General features: G+C 39.5%; 1 protein-coding gene across 1 annotated transcript in view; it reads right to left on the bottom strand.

Annotated features, from left to right (window-relative positions):
* Window positions 1–4,359: 4,359 nt before the first annotated feature.
* Window positions 4,360–10,000, bottom strand: part of LOC136685450 (RAS guanyl-releasing protein 2-like) — a 25,953-nt gene continuing 20,312 nt past the window's right edge. The window contains exons 7-10 of the mRNA XM_066659378.1: window positions 9,721–9,757; window positions 7,301–7,459; window positions 5,131–5,194; window positions 4,360–4,958 (exon numbers count right to left, since the gene is read on the bottom strand). Of these exons, the coding sequence (XP_066515475.1) occupies window positions 5,136–5,194; window positions 7,301–7,459; window positions 9,721–9,757 (255 nt within the window). The 3' untranslated portion in view covers window positions 4,360–4,958; window positions 5,131–5,135. The remainder of the gene's footprint in view (window positions 4,959–5,130; window positions 5,195–7,300; window positions 7,460–9,720; window positions 9,758–10,000) is intronic.

Genomic DNA, 10,000 nt, shown 5'->3' with positions numbered 1-10,000 from the left:
ACCTCCAGAGGTCACGCTGCTTCTTGTCGGAGCGCCGCTTTTCAGGGAGCTCTTTTCACCGTCTCTCATCAAGGTCACTTTGTTCCAGCGCTAACAATCCGAGTCGCTTTTTCCCCTCGTATTCATCACGTAATTATCTGAATCTTTCTCGATCTGCCTTCGTCTCAGCTTTTTCAGATCAATAGAGCGCTGGCTAAATGGCGGCGAAGGAATTCAGAACGTGCACTCTCTAATGACCCCCAGCTGTAAGAAAAGTGCTGCATCAGAACCGTCTGAAAGATAAGCATGTGTTTAGAATGAATACATATCGACGAAGGGTTTCAGAGGCCTGAATTACGGACGGCTGTTTTTATTCTGCGGTTGATATTCGTCTGATTCACATTGTACCAGACACAAAAGGTGCATTTCCAACAAGTGACAGTCCAAACCGTTATCGGAGGAACTGAATAAGTGGAGGAAAATAAAGGAATGAATAGGTTACACAAGTACATACCGCATAATGTATTCAGACCCATTTAGCGCTTTGAAATTCATGCAGTGCCTTTAATGCATTGCTAAGTTGTTGCTTGCTAAAGCTAATAACGCGCTGCTGAAGCTGCTTACAAAGCTTTAACGATTGGACGTATAAACTACACCAACTCTCCATTTAAGAGTGGCCTTCATCAATCATACTCACATTAGAATAAGCAGCGGTTTTGCTTTGTACATGTGCAGTGTAAATTAAACAGTAATCCATCAGCTATTTTATATTCCTGCAGTGCTTTTACTTTTGTTCATTTCACATTTTTAAACTAAACTGGCTTTGGCCCAAATCAATGTTTTCTGGAAAGTGGGCACAACCTTTTTTTTTTCTTTCATGCACAAATCTATAATTAATCTGTCATTAAAACAGTTTGTACATACTATCTGTGTCAGAGAGAGAGAGAGAGAGAGAGAGAGAGAGAGAGAGTGATAGAAAGAGAGAGATAGAGATAGAAAGAGAGAGAGAGAGATAGAGAGTGAGAGAGAGATAGGGAGAGAGAGATAGAGAGCGAGAGAGAGAGAGATAGAGAAAGAAAGAGAGAGAAAGAAAGAGAGAGCGCGAGAGAGAGAGAAAGAGATAGCGAGAGAGAGAGAGAGAGAAAGAGAGAGAGAGAGAGAGAGAGAGAGAGAGCGATAGAAAGAGAGAGATAGAGATAGAAAGGAGAGAGAGATAGAGAGCGAGAGAGAGAGAGCGATAGAAAGAGAGAGATAGAGATAGAAAGGAGAGAGAGATAGAGAGCGAGAGAGAGAGAGATAGAGAAAGAAAGAGAGAGAAAGAAAGAGAGAGCGCGAGAGAGAGATATATATAGAGAGATATAGATAGAGAGAGATAGAGAGACAAAGAGATAGAGAGAGACAGAGAAAAAGAGACAGAGAGCGATAAAAAGAGAGAGATAGAGAGAGAAAGAGAGAGAGATAGAGAGAGAAAGAGAGAGAGAAAGAGATAGAGAGAGAGAGAAAGAGATAGAGAGAGAGAGAGAGAGAGAGAGAGAGAGAAAGAGAGAGAGAGAGAGAAAGAGATAGAGAGAGAGAGAAATAGATAGAGAGAGAGAGAGAGAGAGAGACTGACGGATCTTATACTTCTGAGCTGGACACCTCACCTATCGAGAGAACATTAAGATCTGAAGAGATCAATACAACAACAGAAGCATAAACTCAGTCTTCACCACAGTTTCACATCACAAAGAGCATTTTAACATTAAATGGGTAATAAAAATCAAAGCTACACATACAGTATCTATACAGCACTGTGTTAAAGTCAGAGACATGTCCCCATCACACAAACAGCACCTACAGCTTTATCCTTCGAGGGAGGAAAGTAGCACAGCAACAGCAGTCCCAGTTCATCCATCCACTGTGGGAAGAGCCCCTCCACACAGGGTCTGAAAGGATGTGGAACCGGAGAGAAGGACCCCGCACTGAGAAATGTTGGAAAGCTGCTGGTGTCATAGGAAAATATCTAATCTTAAAGAGAACCTTATACCTAATAATATGATTTAAACATCTAAATGGATGTCTCTGACTTGGGCACAGAGCGGTGTGAAAATTGCGGATGCACACGCGGAAAGAAAAGAGATAGCAGACATTTAATAATTAGCATAACTTGCAACAACAGTGCACTTTAAATACAACAGCAACAGGGAGGAAATACAGTGCACTTCATATATACAGCGCCACACTTCTCAGGACAATATCAACTGGGCTTTGCACATTCATATTTCAGGTGCTGGAAGAGTTTGGAGTTGTGACAATTGTAAAACATCTAATATAAAACATACAGCTCTATCCTTATAAACCCTAAAATATCCTTTAGACTTCGCAGGCTACAGTGTTTACTCTGAAATGCACTTAGAGTTGTCAAAATGCCAGTGTTACAGTGCATTTCACACGTATTCATTTTTAATCTTTACATTGTTTTGCATTTTCTCAGCACATAAACATCGCAGATGCAGTCAACGGCGGACAACACAAGCTGAGCAGTTTAAACATCAGGCTCTGGATATCTCAGCACCTCAGGAGTTCTGGAAGGACGTACAATTAAAGGACCCCCTTAATTCTTACCTAATAGGGCTCTGCCCTCTTTCTCCCATTGGACTGAAAAGACTTCACAGTTCACAGCATTTTTAAACTTGAGATGTGTAATAGTTGAGAAGGAGATGCAACTGTTCACTGCAGTAAAAGATATAACAACTGTATAATGTGTTTTTAAAAAATACACAGCGCTCACATTCAAGGAACAAATACAAAGACGGGAAGAGCACCTATGGGCGCTTATATAAAACATCTTAAATATAGTTTGGTCTTTTCCTTTTTATTTAAAATGCATTTCAAAATCTCTCCTCAAAAGGAACGTGGGAAGCAGAAAAAACAACAACTGTAAACTATGTTTTAGACTTTTTTTTAAACTGTCTTTTAAGCTTTTATATGGAACCCCGTTTCCGCCGCATAAAATAATTTAAAAAAGGCACTAATTTAAAATTATTAATATGCAAATTGCTATCTCAATATTCCGAGATACTATCTCATTATTTTGAGATACTAAGTTAATATATTGCGATACTATCTCATTATTTTGAGATACTAAGTCAATATATTCAGATACTATCTCATTATTTTGAGATACTAAGTTAATATATTGAGATACTATCTCATTATTTTGAGATACTAAGTCAATATATTCAGATACTAACTCATTATTTTGAGAGACTAAGTCAATATATTGAGATACTAACTCATAATTTTGAGATACTAAGTCAATATATTGAGATACTAACTCATTATTTTGAGATACTAAGTCAATATATTGAGATACTATCTCATTATTTTGAGATACTAAGTCAGGATATTGAGATACTAACTCAATATTGAGATACTAAATTAATATATTAAGATACTAAGTCAGTATATTGAGATACTAACTCAATATTGAGATACTAAGTCAATATATTGAGATATCAACTCATTATTTTGAGATACTAAGTCAATATATTGAGATACTAACTCATTATTTTGAGATACTAAGTCAATATATTGAGATACTATCTCATTATTTTGAGATACTAAGTCAATATATTGAGATACTAACTCGTTATTTTGAGATAGTAAGTCAGTATATTGAGATACTAACTCAATATTGAGATACTAAGTCAATATATTGAGATACTAACTCATTATTTTGAGATACTAAGTCAATATATTGAGATACTATGTCATTATTTTGAGATACTAAGTCAGTATATTGAGATACTAACTCATTATTTTGAGATACTAACTCAATATATTGAGGTACTAACTCATTATTTTGAGATACTAAGTCAATATATTGAGATACTAACTCATTATTTTGAGATACTAAGTCAATATATTGAGATACTAACTCATTATTTTGAGATACTAAGTCAGTATATTGAGATACTGACTCATTATTTTGAGATACTAAGTCAATATATTGAGATACTAAGTCAATATATTGAGATACTAAGTCAGTATATTGAGATACTAACTCATTATTTTGAGATACTAAGTCAGGATATTGAGATACTAACTCATTATTTTGAGATACTAAGTCAATTTATTGAGATACTAACTCATTATTTTGAGATACTAAGTCAGGATATTGAGATACTAACTCATTATTTTGAGATACTAAGTCAATATATTGAGATACTAACTCATTATTTTGAGATACTAAGTCAGTATATTGAGATACTAAGTCAATATATTGAGATACTAACTCATTATTTTGAGATACTAAGTCAATATATTGAGATACTAACTCAATATTGAGATACTAAGTCAATATATTGAGATACTAACTCATTATTTTGAGATACTAAGTCAATATATTGAGATAGTATACAATCTCAATATATTGACTTAGTATCTCAAAATATTGAGATAGCAAAATGCATAGTAATGAAAAATCAAAACTGGGGCCCTTTTCTGTATTATTTTATGTGGCAGAAACAGGCTTCCATACTTTTAACATTAGATAAACCCTTAAGATGTTTTATGCAAGCAGCCAGTGGCCTGTAGTGCACTTTCAGTTTTCTTCCAGTAGATGGCAGCATGCTGATGACTGATGTCGTAGGCTCTTGCTGATGGTAGTCACTCAGCCTCTTCAGTTGTAATGGAAGTGCAGGCCAAAGGCTCGCTGAGGCTACAAACAGACCCGTGGTGGAGGAAGTGCCCCGTGTTGCCACATCTCAGGGCAACTTTCAGTCTTTCTCAGAGTTTTACATGTTCTCAGTGTGATAAACATCAGGTGTAAATTGGAGGAGGCCAGACTCGTTTCTCTGTAAATCCTCTGTCAGACTTTAAACCACAAACCCGCTTCAACAAAAAAACCCTCGACGTCTAACCTGTGCACAGGGTTTAGTGGTTTGTCTTCAGTTGATCTCGGCTGTTTACTTGCTTGGCTGTGTGTGCAACCATATCTGCAGTAATATTAATCACAAAATATGAAATGGTTAGCACTGTTTGTAGCGCAGTTTCTGAAATAGAAAATCAATATTTACATGCGTTTAATGCCAAATCACATTACAAGGTTTATGAAGATATGTGGACAAATATACATCAGCATTAGATATCTGTGAACATGTGATGTACCTGGATTATAGGTGAACATCAAACACTCCTTCCCCCACCGCCTCCATATCTTCCTCAGCAATCACTAGAGAGAGAGGGAGAGAGAGAGAGAGAGAGAGAGAGACTCAACCATTGCGCTTATTTCTTTTTTTTTTTTGTTAACCCTTAGAAGGAAAGAGCAAGTACAATCTCTCAACTTTACCTTTATTTGTTGCACAATTGATGAAATTCTGTGAACACATTCTGCACTTCATTATTTTCATGTAAGACAATGGAAAGCTAAGCAAACTATAAAATATATAAAATATGCATTTTTCTATCTGCTAAATTCTCACCCAGTCATTAGTCATCTCCAGCTGAACTCCCCCATCACACAGTGACACCAACACTGCGAGGATGAGGACAAGCAAGTGATGCCGTCCACCACTTCTTTTCGCACTGCCGCTAATGCTAATCACATCATTGTCCAGGATCTTTACTGATGCTACATTTCTGACTAGTGTCATAGTGTCACTACATTAGATCATGAAAAATAAGGAGTAATGTGAGTATCAGATTGATGAGTATTTTTAAATATTTATTTTTTTGCAGTCCCTTCGATTCCTTTGTGTCACACTATAGAGGCGAGCCCCACTCTTTGAATGAAGGGTTAATGACAAATGAGGCTAGCACTGAAGAAGAGCCCCAAACCTGGAAGTAAATATCGAAGTGCATTGCTCTCACACTGATGTTACCTTTCCTACACCTCACTCACTGACCGCAGGAGGATGTGGGAGATGAGCCAGAGCTACATAACGAAGCATCTCATTGTGCTGTGTTATCCGTTGTCCCAGGGGCGTGCAGCTAAACCATTAATTTGACATAAAGCTAGGCTGATGAGAGGTTCACTGGAAATAGAAAGAGGATCCTGTGGGTGACAGATAAGGCTAGCTGTTGCTGGGTGATATGGAACTTTCCAGAGCCAATTTACAGACAAACACACACACACACACACACACACACCTACCTCATACAGGGACAAGGAAGCAATTTAATGTACTGACTCACCTGATTCTTGACAGTTTCTACAGGTTTGAGATTGTGAGCCTGTTATTTGTGTGTTTGTGTGTGCACGTTTTGTCCTGACGCAAAGCTGTATTACTGTTGTCTGTCATCTGGCAATCTATCACATGTGTACAAACATACAGTGCTGTTTAAATATCAGAGACCACCCTCCATGTGTTTAATTTCCAATGAAAACAACCATTCACTTATTCATTATTTGAATCATTCACATATCCAATCTTTTATGGCCTTTTCCACACCTTCAAAGTTCAGTCGTAGACATTGGTCACCAAAGATGAAACCTTTAAGGACTGTCTGACTGAGAGAATTTCACAAGTGGCGTGGGGAATTACACAAATTATCTCCCGAGAAATTAATAAACTTAACCAGAATTTACAAATATGAAAAGGTTTTTAACAATAGTCAGTTCTGATCAAGTGATCTGATTGGATGAGAGGCATTCCCTGATCGCTGACTGCAACATTAAACTCTCCACGTATCCTTCCACAGTATAGGTGTTTTATTAAACCTTCATTTAGCTCTGTCACACAAGAGGAGGGGTTTAAAGGAGGGGGTGGGGTCCACAGCATTGTCCTTTAAAACATGCAGTGAACAGCGGGAGATTGTATGTGTCAAATGCGTTCTCGCAGCTGGACGTGTTCTGCCTGCTTTAGGCAGGGGACGGCGCCTGTGCAGGAGATATTCCGGTACATTACCGGCTCTATTCACACATGCTCTCACTTGGACTAGGGTGTTACTAGGGTGCTAGTAAAGATAAAGTCCAGAGCAAATGTTTTGGATGTTTGCATTGACACACAGCTCCTTCGAGGTAAAATCAGGAAGGCAGCTGCCTGCACCAACGTAGACCTACACAAAGCAGCTGCCTGCACTACATCTACACAGTGTAGCACGCTTGTGTGCAGGACAATGTTTATGTGCTGTTTGTCTACAGTCTAGTCAAAGTTAAGTTCTGAAATTATTTGTGTGGGTGGTGCCTAATACAAGATTAAATAAACAAACAACACATAATCTGTTGTGGCGTTCTTGCTGTTCACTTTGTTGACTGTGGCTTATAGCTGTTTAAAAATCCTGATCTTATCAAAACCAAACTGCCGATCAGTGGTGTGAGTGTGTTTGGGGTGAGTACCTGTGTTCTGGAGATTAGCCGGTGTGTTAGACGGCAGTGGAAAGCTGTAAGAACGAGCTTGTAGAGCTGGTGGCGTTTCGTGGCTGATGCTTTTTGTCCTCTTTCGACACTCCACTGCCAATCTCGAGCGACATGCCTTGTGACAGTTCACACCACACACTGCAGGAAGAGGACAGAGGGAGCATAACAGAGGAGGGACAGGGAGGGGGCGTTTATAGGAGGAAAAAAACAAAAGGGGAAAGTCAGGGGGGATAAGATGGGTAAGGACAAAAAGAGGTTTAACCTAATGAGGTGGGCTGGTGAGGGCAAAAGAGAAATAAAATAGGGGAAGGGGAAGATTTAATGTAGTGAAGGAGGAGGGAGAGCGGGAAAGAGATGGAGAGGTGGAGGAAGAGGATGAGAGGAGGAACGAGGGAGTGACGAAGGCATCAGGGCGCGCAGAAACGTGGGGCAAAAGTCCAGAAAGACCGGAGAGAAGAATGTGCTTTTACACACACGGCAGAGGCATGAACACTGGCACACACACACACCTAATGTGATGGACACCAGCATGAGTTTGGAGATGGAGGGAGAGTCTGAGAACGATGAAGAGAGAACAGAAAATGGAAGGTGACGAGAATCAGTGAGAAAGACAGAGATAAGAGGCTAATGAAAGTGAGATGAAAATGTGAAGTAGTAACTAACAAAAATGACACAGAAATCACAACGTCGTGGCCACAGGTGTGTTTATGCAAAACCTGGAAATTTAACCCACTTAAATTGGTGTGAGGAGTGTGGTGTGTTCTCTCTGTGTCTGCGTGGGTTTCCTCCGGGTGACTGTCTGTGAGGAGTGTGGTGTGTTCTCCCTGTGTCTGCGTGGGTTTCCTCCGGGTGACTGTCTGTGAGGACTGTGGTGTGTTCTCCCTGTGTCTGCGTGGGTTTCCACCGGGTGACTGTCTGCGAGGAGTGTGGTGTGTTCTCCCTGTGTCCGCGTGGGTTTCCTCCGGGTGACTGTCTGTGAAGAGTGTGGTGTGTTTTCCCTGTGTCTGCATGGGTTTCCTCCGGGTGACTGTCTGTGAGGAGTGTGGTGTGTTCTCCCTGTGTCTGCGTGGGTTTCCTCCGGGTGCTCCGGTTTCCTGCCACAGTCCAAAAACACACGTTGGTAGGTGGATTGGAGACCCAAAAGTGTCCGCAGGTGTGAGTGTGTGAGTGAATGTGTAAGTGTGTGTTGCCCTGTGAAGGACTGGCGCCCCCTCCAGGGTGTGTTCAAATTATGAAGATATAACTTTTACAGAACTTAGGAATATTAGCAACATTTGAACAACAATAGGCTAAATATATATACACACTTGTGTTGTCATATGTGATGTCATATTTTATCACTTTTGTTTCTTAGTTCAGTACCTGCTACATGCTAAGGCTGCTCTTGTATATGTCACATACAGAACTCATAGGTATATAGATCCTCCTCACTTTTATTATATTAATGTTAGTTCATAGCACTGTTGTACCACACCTATTTTTACTTCTGTAAACCTCTTCTATATCCCTGCTCTATTTATGGTCATTTCTTTATGTCTTCTCTTGTGCACTATGCACTGCACCGTGACAATACAATTTCCCTCATGATCAGTAAAGTGTTATCTAATTAAACGCCGTCCAAAATGACAGAGGACTTTTATTTTTGTGGATGTCAGCTTTTTGCATCTGTTTACACACAGTGTTGTATTTGTGAAATGTGGGGACATTACATAGACTTCCATTCATTTGGTGGAAAATGACCATTAACTCTTTTATAAGCACTACCACCTTAACCTTAACCCAACATTAAAACATGTCTTCACCTTAAAATATCATGATTTACATTGTAGGGAGCAGTAGGTGGAAAACAAGTCCCCACAATGTGAGTGTGTAAGCGTGTTTTGGTTCATACACACTTACAAAATGGTTCTATCTAGAACCCTTTACAGCTTTGCATCATTAAAAGGGTCTTTGCATCACAAAGGGGTTCTTCAGATTGATGGAGAATGTGCTATAGATGGTTCTTTCACAAAGAACCGTTTAGTCACGCAAAGAGCTCTTAAAGGTTCTATATAGAACCATTTTCTTTAATAATGAACCATTGAAGAACCATCAGTTTTAAGGGTGCACGATGTGATATATTCCTGGTGTTCACACACACACACACACACACACACACACACACCTCCTAGCCTGACCAGTTTTATAAACAAGCTGGTCTGTCTGTCTTTCAATGAGGAAGCACAGATTGCCAGTGAACACACACCTCTTATTATAGACACAGAGAGTGTGTGAGAGTCACAGGGACAGATAGGAGAGAGCTTAATAAAGTCAAGAATTTAACACTTTATTCAGAGACCTCACACCTTATCTTTTCCAATGGTTGTGGTGCAGACAAAATGTTCGTACTTATCTCTTACCTTTGCACTTGTATCCTTGCTTATAAAAGCCCCATATCTAGGAAGGAAAAGAGATTTGTATTGAATAGTGTTCCTTGTAGAATTCAGCTTAATTTTTAAAAGTAGATTTACACTTAACGATAGGAGAGTGAAGGAAAAGGAGCTGGAGAGAGGAGAGAGGAAAGGCAGAAAAGGGGATAAACAGATAAAAGAAGAGTGCAAAGGGTGGGGTCAGGATCAAGAGGGAGAGGTGATCACAACACGGGAACAATACATGAAAGGACTTACCAGGGCATCACAC

The sequence above is a fragment of the Hoplias malabaricus genome, unplaced genomic scaffold (genome assembly GCF_029633855.1).
Source record: "Hoplias malabaricus isolate fHopMal1 unplaced genomic scaffold, fHopMal1.hap1 scaffold_102, whole genome shotgun sequence".
NCBI classification, from domain to species: Eukaryota; Metazoa; Chordata; class Actinopteri; order Characiformes; family Erythrinidae; genus Hoplias; species Hoplias malabaricus.
Note: the sequence above shows the minus strand (reverse complement) of the source record. Positions and strands in the feature narration are given on the sequence as shown.